The 21835-nt window shown below is 42.9% G+C and overlaps 2 protein-coding genes across 3 annotated transcripts; one reads left to right on the top strand and one right to left on the bottom strand.

Annotated features, from left to right (window-relative positions):
• The first annotated feature begins 1659 nt into the window (after nucleotides 1–1659).
• On the top strand, nucleotides 1660–11064 carry LOC5512941 (switch-associated protein 70). The gene is made up of 7 exons (XM_048727032.1): nucleotides 1660–2253; nucleotides 5041–5359; nucleotides 6208–6542; nucleotides 7362–7498; nucleotides 7995–8321; nucleotides 9119–9777; nucleotides 9946–11064. The coding sequence occupies exons 1-7, from the start codon at nucleotides 1899–1901 to the stop codon at nucleotides 10124–10126; spliced, it is 2313 nt and encodes a 770-aa protein (XP_048582989.1). The 5' UTR covers nucleotides 1660–1898; the 3' UTR covers nucleotides 10127–11064.
• A 289-nt stretch (nucleotides 11065–11353) lies between these two features.
• On the bottom strand, nucleotides 11354–21194 carry LOC5512940 (b(0,+)-type amino acid transporter 1). Of its 2 annotated transcripts, XM_001633161.3 has the most exons (10): nucleotides 20621–21194; nucleotides 19686–19811; nucleotides 19060–19159; nucleotides 17010–17054; nucleotides 16080–16203; nucleotides 14997–15100; nucleotides 14106–14202; nucleotides 13583–13738; nucleotides 11929–12106; nucleotides 11354–11731 (listed from the first exon to the last, which is right to left on the bottom strand). In XM_001633161.3, exons 1-10 carry the CDS (start codon nucleotides 21153–21155, stop codon nucleotides 11661–11663), a joined length of 1536 nt encoding a protein of 511 aa, XP_001633211.3. In that variant the 5' UTR covers nucleotides 21156–21194; the 3' UTR covers nucleotides 11354–11660. The 2 variants fall into 2 exon arrangements, with proteins under 2 accessions (XP_001633211.3, XP_048582991.1); XM_048727034.1 differs by lacking the exons at nucleotides 11354–11731; nucleotides 11929–12106; nucleotides 13583–13738 and adding an exon at nucleotides 13745–13944.
• Between the last annotated feature and the right edge of the window lie 641 nt (nucleotides 21195–21835).

Genomic DNA, 21835 nt, shown 5'->3' with positions numbered 1-21835 from the left:
TTCTTTGATGAGGTTTTTAAATATAGTTAACGTCTATAAGTCTATATGTATAAACGCCCTCCCCCGAATAAGTGGGAATGGTTTCATTAAAAATTAAATATATAAGCGCCGCAATTACGGGATCGTATGGTGCGTAGCTGTTGTAAATTATTTTGCAGTGCACTTATATGTTTATACCAGGCGCGTACCCAGGATTGGCTAAGGAGTGCGCAGTCCTAGGTATCATATGGAAAAAGCCTAGTATTTGAAGATTCCCAATGACCCACTTTTTGGTCGCCAAGGGGGGTGCGCGCGAACCCTTTTTTACGCGCCAGTTTTGTAGCTTTTGTAGCAAACAATTACGAAACAGTATTTTATAAGGTATTGTGTATCAATTCGTGAATATATGTTAGAAAACCTCACGATAATCAATGCTGCATTCCAATTCACTTCCCAGTGGGCTACGAGTTTTAGCTTATCAATAGCGAAAAGTGAAAGAAATTTAGATTTCTTCCTATTGAATTTTCCTGTCACTCGTAAAACTTCCGAAAAGACAAAGTGAATATATTGATTATTAGGTACATTGGGCATATTATATTAGCCGGATCTTTGCGGTTATGTCAAAATGGTAGCGGTGCGACCTAACGTTTTTATTGCCACATGTTCTAAAATCAGTTTACATTTTTATACCCGACTTTTCGCACATTTGAATATTTGAAAAGAGGTGACTGCATGAAAGGTTGATAAAGCTTTTTTTCTCTATTTTTTTTTCTGTTAAATTAGAGAAATTGTGACCTTTTTGAACAAACGATGTTCATCGCTGTTTCAATTTTTTTTACAGCTGTCAGCTTGTCTTTTATACAGCACATTAGATGTCACCTTGTTTTCAAATTTAATAATATTTTTTAAAGAAGTATTGTTGTTTGGCTAGACTGGGCGATAGCTGTGAGTATGCGGTGAATATGCGGTGCATTGATTATATCCCAGCTGTCGGAATGGATTTTTGAAGAACTATCTCAGTATATCATAAGCGTGCAGCCCAGCGTCTCACACAGTTTCAAGTTAAGGCGTATTTTATGTACAACTGCAACAAATCGAAATTCTTGTTGAGCTTCTTTCATTTTGTCTCAGCTGTCTGCTTTTTGCGCAAGCTCAAAGGGCGCTCAAAGCTCTATCGAAAATCTCTTACAAGAGCTAAAACGCAGACAGCTGAAATTCCTCTAAAATGAAAATTCAAGTGTCATTTCTTTTTCATACTAAAGTTGACACGGCACGCGTTTGTGAATTAGTTTTTGGTTGGACATTAATCAGTTATTTTCCCTTCAGGTTAGTATAGTACAACAACTTGACAGTAGAAAGAGGATTTCGTTTTTCTCCTCCAGGTTACAAAGAAAGAACGGCGTTATTTGTGTATGATGAGTCCCACCCCGCTGTTTTAAAGGCGATAACAGAAGTACAGAAGTGCTCATGCCAACTAGACTTCTCTCGTTTTGTGACAGAGCACGTTAGTTCACGTGAAATGTTGGCGTGATATATCACACATGAACCCTGATCAAATAAGACTCCTTCAGATTTGATTTTAAATAGAGATTAATTCTTGGCCAGAAAAGCGTGATAACGAGAGAGTTTTTGTTCTTTTAATTTTCTCTAAAAGCTTTGATGGATTAATTATACCATAAAAAATTCACGAGGAAATGTGAATGTGATAGATCAATTTGAATCAGACGGTTCTACTGGCTTCCATTGAGTACTGCAGCTGTTTATGAATGGGTTTTGTCACTCTGTCATTGTATAAACGTGCGTTAACATTTTCGTGTAAAAATCGTCGGCTTTGCGGCTGGTCTAAAGGTTTTTTTGACAGGAAGCTATCGAATTTCACGGGCGACTGACTTCTGTGACGTAAATACGTCTCAAACATTATGCATCTTCCTCGCTCGGTCGCTTCCGTGTTACGAATTCGCGACCATCACGACTGCAAAACTTTGCAAACTATGGAGGAAAATTCGCCCGAAGACGCACAAGATGGACGATTCACCCTCCGAACAGAAGTTAAGAATTGCATTCGGCACGTTTACGAAGCTCTGGCAGACGCTAACGGTGCAGACGAAACAGGCAAAGTTGCAAAGTCTAAATTACAGCTACTTTGTGCTACCATAAGTAGAGACACATCGATTCCCTACCTAGCCGATGATCTGACCAACTTCAAAGAGAACGAGACAAGCCTACTGTACACGGAGTTTATAGAATATCTTGAGGAACGATTGCTCGTAAAAGGTATGTTCAATCATCATGTTATTCCCGTGTCGAGCCATTGTATCGGTATGTTTACGTGAACACATGCGAAATATTTATTTGTAGTATACTTGGCAAGTGTAAAACAAATCTTAATCGTGAAACAAGGTTTTTCTTCAGTTCTGAATACTGGGAAGTTATTCCTTTGTTCTATCATTTATTACTTTAAAAACCATCAGATATATTTTCCGTACTTTTATGCTAATACACTGGGTTTTATTATACTAACTGTTGATAAGTCGATATGACAAAGGAATTGCTACGAAATGGCTTTATCGCGAATACCAACTAAAATAATATAAAACAATTCATTTTTACGTGAATATCTTGCATAATCAATTACTGAATTTTCTAGAGCTTTATAGATTACTTCATTTCTCAAGCCGGAAAGTTTAGATCGCATGACTTATCGTGTAAAAGTGTAGACGTATAAACCCACCCCTCCATTGACACAACCGCTTATAAAGAGAGCGTACAAGGCATGATAGAAATGGCTAGTATTATCATGGAAATACTGTCAAAGGACATGCGTTTGAACATAAAAAGAACAGAAGTAAATAAGGAAAAGGCGGGAGGCAAGCTGCTTTGTCATTGCATGCCGGCGAGACCCCTGCCCGGGAAGGCTGGCACTATTTGTATTTCACACCAAGTAGCCAAGTTGGGAAGTACTGCGAAGTATTTCGCCAGCATTACTTTTATGTCTTGAGGTCAATCCATCGAGGCTTCGCCAGTAATGCTGGCCGGTGTTGGTGCTGTTTGCTCGTTTAAAAAAAAAGTTTTCTCGAGAGGTTGTTGACCAGAGGCCAGGTGAGCAAACGATAACAGATCTTGACCAAGCAGCGTGATCCACTCATTCTTAGACAAATGTCAGTATAAGACAGTGAATTGACATGAAGGGGTTTATATGCAGTTGAAGCCTCTCCTATATAGCAACGCACTAGCCTGGCCACCAAGACAAAAGTTTAAGTTAGCCAATAATAGCAAATAGCTAGGAGTATCCCATCGTGCTGATGCGCACTAAAGTATTTTTTGGCCACTCTGATTGGCCAGGTTGGTTGCCTATCAGGTAGCACTTTTCTCGCATTCTTTTATTGGCTTAGTTCACAAAACTGTCAAGGTGGCCACGCTAGCGTCCGTCTCACTTAACACATTGACCCCTCAACCGGCCTGTACCGGCTTTGGGAAGTACCCACAAAATACCCCAAAAATTCATAAATTCAAAATAAACACAACAAGATGAAGATACTCAGGCATCAGTCTAAGGGATAAATGGTCTTGCAGATATGCATCCAACCAAGGTGTTGGCATCTACTCTTAAGCCAAATAATAGCACAGGTTCTTTGACAAATCTGAAATCGAACAAGGAAAGAAAAGCAGAATCACCCCTCTCAATAAAACGCTCAAAATACCACACAAGGGAGAGAGATCAGCAAACACAGCTCAAGACACAAATAGATACCTTTATTCTGATCCTCCAGGTACATTTCCATGGCCTCAAAACACAATGTCCACCCCTTGAAGGCTTGTACAACCACGAAGATGTCTTTACGTATTGCAAAGCATTCTGGGAGATCCAGGGGAAAATTCACGAGGGGAGGGCCAGTCAACACTCCTCTCCCCAAAGTCAGATGGTTTTTTATAAGTCTTTTCACCCCGAAGCCAAACGAATCAATTCCAGGTCATACACACCCAGAATAGCAGTGTAAACAATTTTGGAATCAATTTGGTTTCAGAAAAGACAGCATTTAGGAGAGCTGTGGTGATTCATTAGAAAATCATTTTCTCATCCAGGCAAAGCCAAACAAGAAAAAATCATCATGAATCCACCTTTGCTTGCAAATATCCATAAGCAAAGCACTCAATTATGCCCCAAAAGACTTCATGATGTCCTGAGACACTCTCCTAATATGCTCATAGCTGTACTTTTTATGAAAAATACAAGCAACCATCAACTTGTGCTGGCTTCAGCACAACGACGAGGGATTAAAAGTGGGGACCGCAAAGCACTGTTGGAAAGCTTGGATACCGCTGACTAGGTGCAGCTGTGTTTGACTTTGATGGGCTGTATAAAACTCAAAATAGGGGAGGGGTATCTGTTTTCAGTATGTTTTTTTGTAAATTCAGCTCAAAAAAAGCCAGGAGTCAATGGGTTAATATACTTTTTACCAGGTAAAAAGGGCTGTTGCTTAGTCCCGGGGGTGGGGGTACTCAGCCTATGCTTGGGTATAGGGGTGCCGCTGGGGGTTTTGAAACCTGACCCTTTTTAGGAAAAAAAATTCTGAAAAACCATACCCTGTTTAGGACAACACCCTTGATTTTAGGACCCTGTTTAGGACAACACCCTCAATTTGAGGACCCTGTTAGCACGTGAGAGCAAGCAAGGAAATTAGATCAGCAGTGGGATCAGCGGTTACAAGCTTTAGCAAGGCAATCAAATCGGTACCCTGTTTAGGACAGCCTTGCTTAAAATTATGTACCCTGTTCAGGACAGAGAGGCCTGAAATGTATACCCTGTTCAGGACAGAGAGGTAAAAAACCATACCCTGTCCATCGGCACGTCCCTTCAATGGGCAAAGCCTATATAAGGTAGTACCCCCCCTGGGTGCTTAGTCAGGTTTTTATAAATGACCTAGACATTATATATTCATAGGTTTCTACACATTTACAACTCACCATGAAACTGGGAACAGAATCTTGGAACCCATTAACCAAATTATATTTATTTAATCAATTATTCTAAATTCCTTATACCTTCCTTGTCCTTTTCAGCAAGTGAGACCATAGACCAAAGCAAAATCCAGCAACTCTCATGGACAATAGTACAACAAAAATTCTTCAAGCCAGAAGAACATGTATTATCAGAGGCTGAAGCATATGAACAGTGGCTGGTGTTTAACATCCTCGACATAGATGAAGTGTCAAATGTTCATAAACAAGAGCTTGGGATTCTTCTTGAGAAGTTAGTACATGCCATTGGAAAAGTTTGGGATTCAAAGCCACTGGAAGAGTTCTGCATCGAAGAGGAAATGACCTTCTGGAAATATCTGGAATGCCTTGAGAAATGCTATCTTAATGGCGTCGATAAAAGGTTAGATTCTTGTAAAACCAGTTTTATACATAGGAGAAAGTTATTGCCTTTTTTGTGCCTTAAAATTGGTAGCTGCGAATCATGGTAAAAAGTTCAGGGGATATTTGATTCATGGTATAGCTCGACATGCCAGTACCCTCCCTTGATGTCTATGACAGCAAAGAACTTCAGCAGTGGAGCAGTGGAAATTTTTCATATAAGGTTGTGGTGTAGTAATGTTTTCGGCAGATATTCTTTTTGGGGTCTTTAAGGTCTAAGCATGTTTTTTTTTCTTCCTTCTGGTACGTATCTCCATGTTACAAGCAATCGAGTTATCAACCAGGCCCATATTCCACTTCTTCTCTTGACAAAGTATGGAATATGGTTTAATAGTTTCAGGATCCACCTTGTTACCAGCCTCCCTTGTCAGCGTTTTTAGGCAGGCGTCGATCGCTCCCCCTCCACAAACAAAAGCAAAGTAAAGCACACTGATGCAGACTCTCTGCCATGTTTACGTACGAAGTAAGTCAGGGTACAAAGTCTTGACTTCCAGAAATTGGAATGCTACTCCTGATTGGTCATTTGCTGGGAACACAAAACCCTGCTCGGTGAAGCAGGCGTTTGTGGAGGGGGAGCGAGCGACGCCTGCCTAAAATGGCCTTCGGGGGAGGCTACCTTGTCCCAATGTTCAAACCATATAAAAAGGAAGAGGGGAACAAATATGTTGCTCAATTTTGAGTTTTAATTTTGTCTCAATAATTCAAAAGGAATAAAAGACTTGAACACAACTTGTGTTCTATGTTCTATGATGATCTTCCTTATTAATTATTTTACTAATGCCCTTATATTTTGTTAATATTTTCCTGCAGCATTTACAAAGAGGGGCTGGATGAGATGAGGGACTATGTCATCCACGAGGTGATCAAGCAAGGCTACCTTATCAAGAAGGGTCACATGGTGAAGTCCATGAAGGACCGCTGGTTTGTTCTCAAGGCTGGACACCTATCCTACTTCACCAACCGCAGCTGTAGCGAGAAAAAAGGAGAGATCATCGTTACCAAGGATACCAAAGTGATAACTGCCGCTGACAGCCGGAAGTACCGGTTTAATGTGGTATGTGGAAAAACCAAGACTCACTATGACCTGGAAGCCAGGGATCAGAGAACAAGACAGGAGTGGCTTGTCGCCATCCAGAAAGCTATAGGTAAGAACAGCATGAGATAGACAGTCATATAAAGCACCAGACAGAAATTAATAGCATTATGCAAAATCATTTGGTAAATATAACCAGGGGCAAAGCCAGGGGGTGGCCTAGGCCCCCCCCTTTTAGCAGCCGAAAATACAGTAAATGTATGAGACATTATCTAAAGGCAGGAGAAAATGCCTTGAAAGTCCCTTTTGGGCCCTTCCTGTTAAAAATCCGGCTACGCCGCTGATAACTGAGCATAAAATGTCTATGTCAGCCTTATCTGAGAGTCTTGACTTTTCTATTACTAATCTAAGAAACAACCTGATTTTTGCCTAGACACTTTATGGATCACTTTGGGCTAGCACTAAGTCCGGGCTGTTGGTTACAAGCGGGTGTTCGTACCATGGCACCTAGTGTGGGTGAAGAAAATGGGGGGGGGGCAGTTAGGTTTAATATGCATAATAGTGTGAAATAACAAACATTTATGACGAATAAATGAGGTAAGGGATATTTGATAGAGTTCTTTGACATGTAAAGCAACCTTATATGTTCTAGTACAAGGTTTATGTCATCCGGAGGTAAGACCATGTACTTGTTAGATGCGAAGGGCAGAAATAAAAATGCGAGCGGAGGGATGATGAAGGGGAACAGAAAAATGGAGATGGCTAGTAGGAGAAACGTTCGCATCTGAGACGTGTTTCAAACTGAATGAGTGGCTAGCCAATTCACCTTACCCCTACACGTCTAAGTAAGTTTTCTTTAGGGGAATGGACGATGTGTTGTGTGGTCCCATCGCATTTGCACCGTCTTTACACTCACTTCTGATTCTTTTAGATGCAGCTGAGGGACCAAGTGTACAGAAGAAGGAACGCATGCAAAGAAGAATAGACCGAAACGAGCAGAGACTCGCCAAGCTGGAAAAAGAACGGAAGGAAAGGGAGCAACAAGAACTGCTCCTCGAGCAACAACGCGTAAGGCAGCAGGCCCGTAACCCCCCCCCCCCCCCTCCCCTCCACACACACACACACACACACACAACGGCGGAAAGTCCACTACCGGTTCGAAAAAGACGTGGTATTTGCAGACAAAACTATAAGGCATCTGCGAATTGGTTAAAAAAAGGCATTCTAGATCACTCTGGTATGTCATATACTTTTTTATACTTTTTTGTAGCCAAATCCGATAATAAACGTCCCGTGAAGATACTGCAATGGCATAAAAAATCCCTTTTTGTTTTTCTGCAAGTTGCAAAAGGGGATGTTACACGCGCATCTTGCAGCAAGTTGCAGGAAAAATTGCTTTGCGTAAGAAATTCAAAGCCACTTCATGGACAGAATAGATAGCGTGGAGGAAATTATATACGTATTGCGTTTTTTTTCTTATAAGGTATAATCGTGTTGTTACGTAACTTAGTCTCGTCAATACCAAAATAAAAGTATTTTAGAGCATTGTCCATTATTTTTTTAGGAACTTGAGTTGCTGCGACAAAAATACTCCGATGCCGAGGCCCAGGCGATCCTAGAGGCAGAGAATCTTCAAGAAGAGAAACGGAGACGCGAGGAGCTAGAGAGACTGCACCAAGAGCTCCAAAACATTCTACTTGCTGAAAAGGAAGCGAGAGAAGCGGAGACAAACGCGCGTGCACTGCAAGAAAAACTGCTGGAGGAAGAGAAGAAAAGATTGGAGGAGCTCGAGAGGTTGAAGGAGGAGAAGGACAAGATGCTGGAGGAGGAGTTGAAGAAGCGGGAAACTTTAGAAGAAAAGCAGAAACTGCAAGATAAGATACTCGAGGAGGTAGGTGAATGCTGTGGAAAAACCTTTAAGAGACTTTTTCATATCTGACGAATCGGCCCTGTACCATTGGACGGGGATCGTCGTCGTATCTTTTAGGGTGTAAATTTGGAGCCTTGGGTATCTTTTAGTGGGGTGAAAATGAGAATGCCCAGATTGTTTTACCTTTGTATCTTTGTTTTAGGGTGCTATTATAGCCATCACTCATCTAACTTGTAGCTCATGAAACAGCGTTAAAACGTGTCAATCGGTGGTTTTGATCACTAGTTATTTACGTTTGTTTGAGGTATCTTTTAGGGGGTAAATTCACGCCTTAGCACGCCCACTTTAGTATCTTTTAGGGTTAAAATAGAAACATACCACGCCCAGTTTAGTTTCTTTTAGGGTTGTTTTAAAAAAAATCCCGACAATAATCCCCGTCCGTTTAATATCGGAGTATCCCCCCCCCCCCCCCGGCGGATCGGTAACGAAATTCTCTGAAAACGAAATCGAACAAGGGGCTCCTGGCTTTATGGCACGGCGGTATACAGGATAAAAATAGAGCAAGCCAACTGAGCGCGAAAAATTATCGATCGTTGAGTTGTCGTCGCCCCTAAGCGAGGGATTCTATGGAGACTCAAAGTGGCTCGCTCATCACTTGTGAATATTTCCTTGCTAGATTAAGAAATTGTTTGAAGCTAGCTAAAGAAATTTGACAGTTCCTATTGTTATTTCTGATTTTGCAGTATTAAGGGACTGTTGATGTAGCATACTAGAAGGGCTTTTTAATGGCTTATTCATCTTTTTCCATCTTTTTTTAGGAAAGAAAGAGACTTGAAAATCTCGAGAAAGAACGCCAAGCAGCTCAACAAGCGATGCAAGAGGCCCACGATAAACTCGCAGCTGCTGAGGAAGCCGCCAAGAAAGCGTCCGAAGAAGCCAAGAAGAAAGTGAGAGAAATAAAAACCTGTTCAGGCCTTGCTCGTCCGATCGGTCCACACAATCCAGCTTTTATTACACACAGAGGGATTGGAGCTTTCTGCGAGGGAGACTTCGAAAAGATAGTTAAACATCATGAAAAGCTGCCGCCCAGAGTGATGCCAAAGCCTAAGAAAAAGCCAAACGGAGAGTCAGTTACCGAGGAGGGTGAGGTAAATATAGAGGCCGGAATTGCGAACGAAGAACAGGTCGAGCAAGAAGAAGCTCTTAATAATTCCCAAGTATCGGGTGAGATTAACCAGGCAGAAGAGGATGATGTAGATAAAGATAAAGATGTAGAGGAGAAACCTGCTGATGCAATCGTAAATACAGTTTCTGATGATGTCCGAGAAACTGTCCAATGTGTTAATACAGTTTCTGATGATGTCCAAGAAACTGTCCAATGTGTTGATGGCAGTACGTCAAGTGGCCACGAAATCACACCATGTAATGATGATGCCAAGCCTCAGGTCGAAGAAAAGTCAGAAGGCGTAGATGAGGCACTCCTGCATAAAAGTGACGAGTCCACCACTGAATCCATTGCTAGAAAAGTGTTACAGAATGCGACAATCCAAGAAACAGCTTCAGAAAACTGCCAGCTAGTGATGGACGAAATAATGGAATGGGATCTAGAGGCGACCAGCCAACCGAACGGCGAGTCAGTGATTATACCGAAAGGTGAGACAGATAAAGCTGAAGAAAGCCAACCTATAGCATCAGAGAACAAGACAAATATAGCAGAGGAAAACCAGTCAGACGTGCCGGAGAGCGGTGAGCAAAAAAAGAGAGAAGAGAAAACACAGGAGACGAAAGCAGAAAGCACTAGCGTACAAGACGAAGCCACGGAATAGCTGAGAGTAAACAAGAGACTAAGGCAGTAGACTCACTTGTGCTAGGGAAACCAAACCACGACTATACCAGTGACTATAGATACTCATTCGGTTAGTCATCGAGTAGAATAATAAGGTTTGAGGTTCCTCTTGTGTGTATTTCGAACGTTGGAATACTGGTGGATACCGGGGGGGGGGGGGGGGGGGGGTTAAAAAGTAGACGGGGACGTGATCGCCAGCTCTTTTATGGTATAAAATTTGGACCAACTGCCACCCCTTAGGGTGTGTTGAAGGATTTTTGATTTTTCCGATTTTGTCATCTCTTAGGGTATAACAGTCGACCATCTACTATTCTTAAGGTGATGTTTAACGTTTTTTCCGATTCTGTTATCTCTTAAAATAATCCTTCGACAACACCCAATTTGCTATATCTCAGGGGTATTTGCCGACGATCATCCCCGTCTGTTTTTATCTGTGTCTGTGTTTATTCCCCCTCGGGAGTGGATACTGAAATACACTTACATACGTGTTTGTCAGAATATGTTCTTAGTTGAAACTTTCATGGGAAGGTTCGCGATGTATAGTTATCAAACATTTGGTTTGTATGAGAAACAAGATTTTTTTGGCTAATTTAAATGTTATAACTGGCTCTTTTATAAATGATGTTTAGTTGAGTTCTTGAATAGGTTCTTCAAGAAGTGATGGATGCAAACATCCGTGACAATACATTATGTCCCAAAAAGACTTAATGATGTCCTAGGGCACTCTCACAATGTGATAAAAGTTGTATTTAAAAAAAATATATATATGGGCTGTACTTTGCTGCTGAACTTTGTTTGACCGGCTATACCAAAAATTAAAAATAAGGGGAAGAGGAGCTCTTTTGGTCTGCTTTTGTTCTTTTTTTGGTGTAAATTCTGTTAAAAAATTGGTGTCAATAAATTAAAGCCAAAAACATGTAAAAAGATTCCATTTGCACGTTATAGAACAGTTTGTTGCACCAGTTAAACTAGATAAGTGGCTACAAATTCTCTTCGCTGGACGACTTTCGTTTTTCAAAAGCGTGCCACTATGAGACAAGGCAAAACGAGCGTCAACAATGTCAAACGTCCATGTGAATTAAAGGGAAAATGTGAACTTTTCATTCTAAATCCTTCTCTAGAGTATGACAATTTATACATATCTACCCCAGTTCTGCATCATCAGTCCCCCGACTTACCTAAGTGGGCCATAAATGTATTTATCTTATTCTGTTTGATTGATATTTATTTATACAACACAATGCAATTCAAAGGCCATAGCTACAGTTTCTGTGTTTTAGACGCTTACTAACACGACGTGGGTTGGCTGGTCCATGCTCTTTTCCCGAATTTTGTAGGTTTTTCGCAAACAAAAAATATTAAAAATGATCCATAGCAATATATGTTTATCTTGCGTCCTCGATTTGGCCACGTATCTATGTGATTCCTAATCTAACCTGTGATAAGAATGTTTGACTCCAAATATATTTTTATTCGATGCATATTGTTGAATATGTACGTTTGGTTTAGTTCCATTAAATCAGTTCTTTCTCGGACTTTGGGAGTGCGACGCCCAAGACAAGTTGTATCCGGACCGTGATACGAGCTGCAACCAAGACAGTGTGTCAATCATACACTCTCCTCCGCAGCCTTTAGCTTTTTACTGTTCGCGATATAGGTAATAGTGAAAATGATGATGATGGGGATGGTGATGATGATGATGACGATGATGATGGTGGTGATGATGATAATGATGATGATGGTGATGATATGGACAGGAATGTATTGATGCTGTACACATACCATAACGATCCATAATGCATTGCGGTAGAACTTTGTATCGGACAAAGAAGAGATACACAGGGATCCCGGACAAGACAGCCAGCAGCGCATAAAATGAGGGTAAAGGAGCCTGGTAGAAGGGCGCGACGACCAAGTAGATTGACAGCAATGTCATGAGGCACGGCAGAATAATAGGAACCTGAAGAGATAAGGATCTGCTGACTAGAAGCAAAGATGGGTGGGCCAAGAGTTCAGCTCTTATAAATGTCCCAAATCACATTTCTTTTTACTGCATAATCATACACTGAGACAAATACTGTATGTGAATGTTGAAGCGCATATGGCAACAGAACGCCGTTTACTCTAATTAGTTCGAGTTATCAGAGTTTCAAGTTACCGGAGTTTCGAGTTACCAGGGCTTCGAGTTACCAGGGCTTCGAGTTACCAGGGTTTCGAGTTACCAGGGTTTTGAGTTACCAGAGTTTCGAGTTATCAGGGTTTTCAAGTTACCAGGGTTTCGAGCTACCAGGGTTTCAAGTTAGCCTGGTCGATTCAAGCACAAGATATTGGCTTCTTGAATTGATTCATAAACAAGTTATTTTTTCCATTCCAAATTGGTGATGGAACATGGAACTCGACCAGAATACGTTTAAAGTTTGTTAATGAAAGTCTCAATTCTACCTCGTTTTTGTTATGAATGTAGTCACTGACAAGGGTGTGTGAGAACCCTTGATATTCATTAGAACTAATGCTTCCTTTGGCCCCGGGCTTTTTCCCCAGGCCCCATGATGCAGCGCGGTCATATTTTATTTTCAAGATGTCGGACTATTTTAGTGCTGACATACGATCAAGCGGGAAATCAAGCGTGAGGTCACCAACAATACTCCGCGCAGCGAAGAGGCGCCTGGGACAAAGGCGCTGCTTCCTCCACCTCGCACTGAACATCCTCGGGGACCCAGGGCGTACTGAGCGGAAACGAGCGGTGAGCGTAACGAGCGGAAACGAGCGGTGAGCGTAACGAGCGGAAACGAGCGGTGAGCGTAACGAGTGGAAACGAGCGGTGAGCGTAACGAGCGGAAAAAAGCGGTGAGCGTAACTAGCGGAAACGAGCGGTGAGCGTAACGAGCGGAAACGAGCGGTGAGCGTAACGAGTGGAAACGAGCGGTGAGCGTAACGAGCGGTGAGCGTAACGAGCGGAAACGAGCGGTGAGCGTAACGAGCGGAAACGAGCGGTGAGCGCAACGAGCGAAAACGAGCGGTGAGCGTAACGAGCGAAAACGAGCAGTGAGCGTAACGAGCGAAAACGAGCAGTGAGCGTAACGAGCGAAAACGAGCGGTGAGCGTAACGAGCGGAAACGAGCGGTGAGCGTAACGAGCGAAAACGAGCAGTGAGCGTAACGAGCGAAAACGAGCGGTGAGCGTAACGAGCGGAAACGAGCGGTGAGCGTAACGAGTGGAAACGAGCGGTGAGCGTAACGAGCGAAAACGAGCAGTGAGCGTAACGAGCGAAAACGAGCGGTGAGCGTAACGAGCGAAAACGAGCGGTGAGCGTAACGAGCGCTAGCCGGAACCTCGTCTGGCGTTACGCTTGTTTACTCTCAGTACGCCCTGGGTCCCCGAGGATGCGCACTGAAGAAATGACATATTATAACAAACACCCCCCTACCCCGAGTACCTTGTACGGTCGAGTTTTGTCCTTTTGTCGAACTCTCATCCAGATTATGGAGAACATTGTGACGCCGTAGAAGAGCCATACAATGAACGCGCCAAAGTTTAGCAGAGTCTCGAACTTGGACGAGTCAGGAATTAGCATGATGCATGAGATAGTGGACTGGAACACAACATTTAAATCTATTTCTTTCTCAAGAGTTTGTTTCAGGTACCGTCAATGGGTGACATTTGCGAACACTTCTTGGAATTTTCATAGGTCTAAATCTCTCACGAGGTGGACATCGTTTCGCGCAGATTACAGTGGATTGACAAAACATGCGGGCTTGTCGCGTTGAAGCCGGTTGACGACAGCATTTTGTCAATCAGCTGTAAACCGACGGTTCGACCAATTAGCACGCGTTCAAATAATCTTCGTGGAATTATGATATATAGTGGTTATAGATCTGATAATGTCAACACAACAGACTTGACTTGGCATGGTTTGTATGTTGAGTCACAATTATAATTTGTTAGATTTGTATACTTACGCTGAAGAGGATTGCCGGAATTGGGGTGTGTCTCTTGGTGTGGACCATTGCCAGGAGCTCCGGGAGGTGGCCCTCTCGTGCGGCAGCGTACGCAAGCCTGCAAATGATAGTAATGGTATATTGTCTTAGCTTGCAAATGATAGTAATGGTATATTATCTAAGCCTGCAAATGATAGAAATGGTATATCATCTAAGCCTGCATATGATAGTAATGGTATATTATCTAAGCCTGCATATGATAGTAATGGTATATTATCTAAGCCTGCATATGATAGTAATGGTATATTATCTAAGCCTGCAAATGATAGTAATGGTATATTATCTAAGCCTTGCTTTTGATTGATTGATGACATGCTAGCTTGCTTTTGATTGGGTGATGACATGCAAGCTTGCTTTTGATTGGATGATGACATGTTAGCTTGTTTTTGATTGGGTGATAACATGCAAGGCTATCTTTGATTGGATAATTACATGCAAGCCTGTCTGATTGGTAACATGCAAGCCTACTTTTGATTGGGTAATGACATGCTAGTCAGCCTTTGATTGGGTAATGACATGCAAGTCTGCCTTTGATTGGGTAATGACATGCTAGTCAGCCTTTGATTGGGTAATGACATGCTAGTCTGCCTTTGATTGGGTGATGACAGGCAAGCCTTTGATTGGGTAATGACATGCAAGTCTGCCTTAAATAGGGTAATGACATACAAGCCTGTCTTGATTGGATGATGACATGCAAGCCTGCCTTTGTTTGAGTGATGACATGCAAGCCTGCCTTTGATAAGTTGATGCCTGCGTTTGATTGGATGTTATCATACAAACCTGCATTTGATTGGGTGATACAATAAAAGCCTGAACTTTTATTGGGTGTCGTGATTGTACAGTAGGTATTACCTTCCTCCCGAGAAAAAATTCCCATTTGCGGAACCGAAGGTCGAAAAAGCGACGAGAATAGGGATGGTCCACGCCATGACTCCATACATCCGTGATGCAAGCGTCTAAAAACAGTGAGGAAAGAGTCACTAGTTGATCTATTAAACATGATATCATACTATTGAACAAATAAGTAAATTTAGGAAGCTAATACCACTTCTTGCATTCTGGATGCTGAATTACGAGAGCGCAGATACAACGTGGCCGAGTCGAAGCCATAGAAGGCGCCTCAGCTAACCACCATACGACTTTTAGAGACTTTAAAGCCAGTTGATCCGATTTGCGTGACGGGTGATTTTGTAGGCTATGAAAACTCCATGCACGTGAATTAAATCCGTTTGAATCATGCTGAAATTCTATCCCTCCCACAATATAATTGGCTCGGTTTCTACGATATCAAACAATGCTGGGTAAGTTATATTATTCAAAATGTGGGGGTTCTAAACATTCAGAAAGGGTGTCACGTTACGGAAGATGTGTGGAAGATTGAAAACCGGAGACCCGGAACAAAACCCTTGGAGCAAAGGCGGCAAGCAACAAACTGAACTCACATCGGAACCGAAAATCGAACCGGGAAACCTGTGGTGAGAAGCCCCGGCACTACCGAGCGACCGGGAAACCTGTGGTGAGAAGCCGCGGCACTACCGAGCGACCGGGAAACCTGTGGTGAGAAGCACAGGCACTACCGAGCGACGCTCTGCCAACTACGCCACCAAGTGGCACCTATTTCCTATTATTGTATGGAATACATGGCTCACTTGCTGTGAATACCTCGTCGTTTCAGATAAGGACGTTAAGCCGGGGTCCTGTCTCCCTAAACTTACCGCATTTTAAGGGGGGGGGGGGGGGGGGTCGGGACGTGTAAAGGGGATGCTGGCCCGTGGTTCAATCTTTCCATGACAGCGCTCACACACTCACTGGAACCCCCGTTATTCTCGATTGAACGAAATGTGAAATACCAAGGCCTGTAGCAGAACTGAGGTCTTGATCTTCAATATTTTTGACAGTAAAGGTAGTTTTATTCACTTCAGATGGATACATTACCACAGCAACAGCATTTGAGGCCCGTAGCTCATCGGGAGTCAACACTGAGAGATATCCGATATTGACGAGAACATAGCTAGCGGTAACAAGTGGAATAGCAATCCATATTGCCCTCGGCACAGTTCTATGCAAATAAAAGTATCCTGCATAATTTGACCATTTCTGAAAAGGTGTTTACACGAGGGAGGGTGCTTGTACCTGGAACCAGGGGCGGATACACGGGGGGGGTGGGGTGGGTGGATATCCATCCCCCTTTTTAAGTAAGAAAAAAAAAATGAAAAGTCACTTTGTTTGAAAAAAAAATAAATGTCTGAGGGACGGGAGGTACTGCCCATGTGCCGTCGCCTGCTTGACTTTGCTAACGCGACAAATCCCATAAAGTATTTTAAGAACTATGTGACCTACCAAAAACCACTGGATCCACCCCTGATAACAGGGCAGTAGCAGGGGATGGGGCACGTGCCTCTCCCAATATTTAAAAATATATATTATAAAGAAATGACCAGTAGGTGCGTGACTTTGACTCCCCCTCCTTCCCAATGTTTCGAGGCCTGCTAAAGCTTTGCAGTAGGGTTCACGTGCGAGTCGGGGTGCCCCTAGCAGGATTAAGGGTTATCCTACTACTCGGGTAGGGAGGGGATTCACCATATACTATACATTATTATACTTGGATCAAATGTTAAACTTTCTACTAAATTAAAAATGAGATAAACTTGGATATCTATTTCCTGCAAGAAAACCTTTTTATATAATTTGCAAATATTTTAAAAAGATTAAAAAGCATAGATCAAATCCTATTATTACGTATCCCTGTTATTTTGCGATGTCTAAGTGTAATCGGTGTGTATTGCAAACGGTTTGCAGGATCATAGTTGTAACTTGCTTATTTATACTTGTTTTTGTTGTTGTAGTTGCGCACATTTCTCTTACCTGTTTGGCTCCTTTATCTCCTCAACAAAGAAGTTCAGCTGGTTCCTACAAAAAGATTGTTGAGTATTACAAAATTATTTAAAAGCCTGAAAGACTAATAATGAGTGAATGAGTGCGCAGTTTGCCGCTAATACATGAGATCCGCTAATAATGGGGGGTGCCCTTTTTTGTGGGTACCGCTGATGGGTGGGTGCAACTAATAGGAGGGTACGAGGAGGGTGTTACTAATAGGAGGGTACTAGGAGGGTGATACTAATTGGAGGGTACTAGGAGGGTGCTACTAATAGGAGGGTGCTAGGAGGGTGCTACTAATAGGAGGGTACTAGGAGGGTGCTACTAAAAGGAGGGTGCTAGGAGGGTGCTACTAATAGGAGGGTGCTAGGAGGGTGCTACTAATAGGAGGGTACTAGGAGGGTGCTACTAAAAGGAGGGTACTAGGAGGGTGCTACTAATAGGAGGGTGCTAGGAGGGTGCTACTAAAAGGAGGGTACTAGGAGGGTGCTACTAATAGGAGGGTACTAGGAGGGTGCTACTAAATAGAGGGTACTAGGAGGGTGCTACTAATAGGAGGGTACTAGGAGGGTGCTACTAATAGGAGGGTACTAGGAGGGTGCTACTAATAGGAGGGTACTAGGAGGGTGCTACTAATTGGAGGGTACTAGGAGGGTGCTACTAATTGGAGGGTACTAGGAGGGTGCTACTAATTGGAGGGTACTAGGAGGGTGCTACTAATAGGAGGGTACTAGGAGGGTGCTACTAAAAGGAGGGTGCTACTAATAGGAGGGTACTAGGAGGGTGCTACTAATTGGAGGGTGCTACTAATTGGGGGGTACTAGGAGGGTGCTACTAATTGGAGGGTGCTACTAATAGGAGGGTACTAGGAGGGTGCTACTAAAAGGAGGGTGCTACTAATAGGAGGGTACTAGGAGGGTGCTACTAATAGGAGGGTGCTAGGAGGGTGCTACTAATAGGAGGGTACTACGAGGGTGCTACTAATAGGAGGGTGCTACTAATAGGAGGGTACTAGGAGGGTGATACTAATAGGGGGTATTAGGAGGGTGCTACTAAAAGGAGGGTGCTACTAATAGGAGGGCACTAGGAGGGTGATACTAATAGGGGGTATTAGGAGGGTGATACTAATAGGGGGTATTAGGAGGGTGCTACTAATAGGAGGGCACTAGGAGGGTGATACTAATAGGGGGTATTAGGAGGGTGCTACTAATAGGAGGGTACTAGGAGGGTGCTACTAATAGGGGGGTGCTACTAAAAGGAGGGTGCTACTAATAGGAGGGTACTAGGAGGGTGATACTAATAGGGGGTATTAGGAGGGTGCTACTAATAGGAGGATACTAGGAGGGTGCTACTAATAGGGGGTACTAGTAGGGTGCAACTAATAGGAGGGTACTAGAAGGGTGCTACTAATAGGAGGGTACTAGGAGGGTGCTACTAATAGGAGGGTACTAGGAGGGTGCTACTAATAGGAGGGTACTAGTAGGGTGCTACTAATAGAAGGGGAACTACGAGGGTGCTACTAAAAGGAGGCTGCTACTAATAGGAGGGTACTAGAAGGGTGCTACTAATAGGAGGGTACTAGAAGGGTGCTACTAATAGGAGGGTACTAGGAGGGTGCTACTAAAAGGAGGCTGCTACTAATAGGAGGGTACTAGGAGGGTGCTACTAATAGGAGGGTACTAGAAGGGTGCTACTAATAGGAGGGTACTAGTAGGGTGCTACTAATAGGAGGGTACTACGAGGGTGCTACTAAAAGGAGGGTACTACTAATAGGAGGGTATTAGGAGGGTGCTACTAATAGGAGGGTACTACGAGGGTGCTACTAAAAGGAGGGTGCTAGGAGGGTGCTACTTATAGGAGGGTGCTACTAATAGGAGGGTATTAGGAGGGTGCTACTAATAGGAGGGTGCTAGTAATAGGAGGATACTAGGATGGTGATACTAATGCAAGAGATGCTTTTATATGCGGAGTTGAGGCTGCTAGTGAAGGGTGTAAGTATTGAAAGCACAAATAATAACTAGTTTGATCATTTTCTTACCATCCATCATATGAAAATAGCCCGTTGTAAAATGCGAAGCCGACCATCCCCAAGCTCGTTGCAGTGCCCTGGAACGAGTCTTTGAGGCTTGACACATGGCCTTAAAACATTGAGATTTGAGTTTATTTTTGTGTTTTTTGTTATCGTTTTTTGTTATCGTTTTTTGTTATCGTTATGAAAAGTCAAGCGCCATGATCCAGGCACGTACACACAGGGGTGCGCAGGGTATGCACGTACCCCCTTTGCGGCCAAAAAATGGGTCATTTCTTATTAAGGAGTCTTTAAATACTATACTTTTTCAATATTATAACTATGGCTCCCGTCAGCCATTCCTTGGTTACACGCCTTATGATCTGAGTGTCCCTCCTCCGTCGGTCTGTCTGTCTTTCCACTAAGTGACTGTCTATCTGACCACCTAGTAATTGTCTGTCTTTCCACTAGTGACTGTCCATCTGACCACCTAATGACTGTCTGTCTTTCCACTAAGTGACTGTCTATCTGACCACCTAGTGACTGTCTGTCTTTCCACTAAGTGACTGTCAATCTGTCCACCTAGTGGCTGTCTATCTGTCCACAAAGTGTCTGTCTGTCCGCCCGCCTATCGTCTGTATCTCTGGTCTTTTTACCTTGTGCAATACGCACGATCCCCGTCAAGACTAACATTAGTATAGCAATCATCTTGCCAACAGTGAAGGCGATTTGTATTCGACTCGACCACTTTACGCTTGCGCAGTTCACGATAGTGATCACTCCTGTGGAATCCGGCAATTGATTTAATTAGTTTGTGCTCACGACAAGCTTTCGGCAGTAAAAGCAAAACAATACATGAAAACCCCCAGCGTCGTGAAAGAGGCGAAAAAAAAAAAATTCCCAAAACCTAATGGACGATGTAAGTAGAGGTGCAATTATTATTATAATTGGCTCTACGGTACACTATTTTTTTATTAAAAATGAAATTTCCGCTTTAAATTTCACCAAATTGTGAGACCATGCTTAGAACATATCGTTGTTATTATCGTGATGCATCCGAAATCAACATTAAATAGTAATAGTAGCCCTGCTGAAATAATCCCCCGAGATTTCGTGAATTCTCGTGGATCCCTGTGGAGTTATAAGGGTCTCGTGAATTCTCCTGGATTCCCAGGACTCTGATAATGGACATGGGTTGCCAATAATAATTCCCGAGAATTCTCGAGTTTTCCCGGAAAATGTCGGGATTGTTTACCTCGCGTGCATTTGTAAGTGAGAAATATGATATACTGATGAGTGAGCAAACAAGCATATCGTGCTATGCGAGATCTGTACCAAATTTCGGTTTGCGATGTCACTGAAATTTGAGGCACATCCTGAGGAATTTATTCAGCCTTAAAATGCTCCATAGATAGTCTGAAAATCAAACGTTCTTATATATAACATAAAGCTTGGGGGGGGGGGGGGAGGGGTCAATTCGATTAGTATCCCACCCCATTATAATTTGTAGAACTCTTGAAAGTTTGAATTCCAGGTCAAAAAGTTCACTTTCCCAAACTTGTTAGATTATTATGATCACGTTGTGACATACCCAACGCGGAGGCGGCGAGGATCTTGATAACAGGCACCAGGTCCTCACGATGGCTACAATGAGGAAAAAACGGTTCTATCACATAGGCCCCAAACGCAAGCAGAATTAACACTGTGGCAGGTTTGAGGAAACACACTGAGATCCAGCTGTAGAGGAAAGCTGCGAAGGGCCCAAAAGCCTGCATCAGGTAAGCGTACTCGCCACCACATCGTGGAATCATGAGAGCTAGCTCCACATAGCTCAGCGAGCCAAAGAGTGCTATCATCCCGCATAGTGCCCAAACGAGAAGACTTAGTCCCACAGATCCAGTATATAGCAAAACCCAGCGAGGAGTAGCGAAGATGCCGGAGCCTATGATAGTTCCAACAAGGAATGCCACCGCCCCAGACAGGCCTACGTTTCGCCTGAGTCCTATGTATTCGTCTTGGGTTTGCTTGGGACAGGCGTTTTCGTCTTGTAGGGGCTCAGCCTCGGTTTGTGCAATGGATGGTGCTGGCTCGTCAGCCATGATGAATAGAATCACGCTGTTTACCATAAACTGTCGGATTCTAAGTGGAGCGATATTACGGACGCGTAACACGATACGCGATCTACCATAAACTACAGTATCGCCGCGATATTATCAAGGGAATGACCCGTCACGCTCTAGCATACACTCTTATTATTTTTTAATAAGAACCTTTTATATAATAATGTCCAGCCTGAACTTTCATCAAAGTTGATTGCAACAAAATATTGTTTTGCTAGTCTGGATGCGTTCTCAAATTGTGTTCATAATAAACACAACCGTACATATTATTGCTATTGATCATTTCTGTAATTCTCATTCTAATAATTTTCAGCCTTAACATGCTTCAAAAATAAGAACGGACCATAATGACCTCTACGTTATTATATAAAAAGGAGTATACAACAACCTCATGACAAATACTATATTATTCTTGCCAGCCTTGAATATTGTTTAGAGATTTGTACGATTAGCTAAAATGTTCCCCCGAATTTTTTTGCAAAATTAAGCTGTTCTAATTACTCGCCAAAAGGTTCCAAGTTCTCGCCAAGTTATTCGAGCAGTCTTGCAATACTGGGGGGGTGTGACGTCCGCCCATCCATCCCCGCCTCACACACATATCTATCGCCTACGAACCCCATGTGAGCAATATATTTAGGTCAAGAGTAAAAGCGAGTGATGCTTCACTAGTAATTATTGCCGCAAGG

This window comes from Nematostella vectensis, chromosome 4 (genome assembly GCF_932526225.1).
Source record: "Nematostella vectensis chromosome 4, jaNemVect1.1, whole genome shotgun sequence".
Taxonomy (NCBI): Eukaryota; Metazoa; Cnidaria; class Anthozoa; order Actiniaria; family Edwardsiidae; genus Nematostella; species Nematostella vectensis.
The sequence above is the reverse complement of the archived record's forward strand: the minus strand, read 5'-3'. Positions and strand labels throughout refer to the sequence as shown.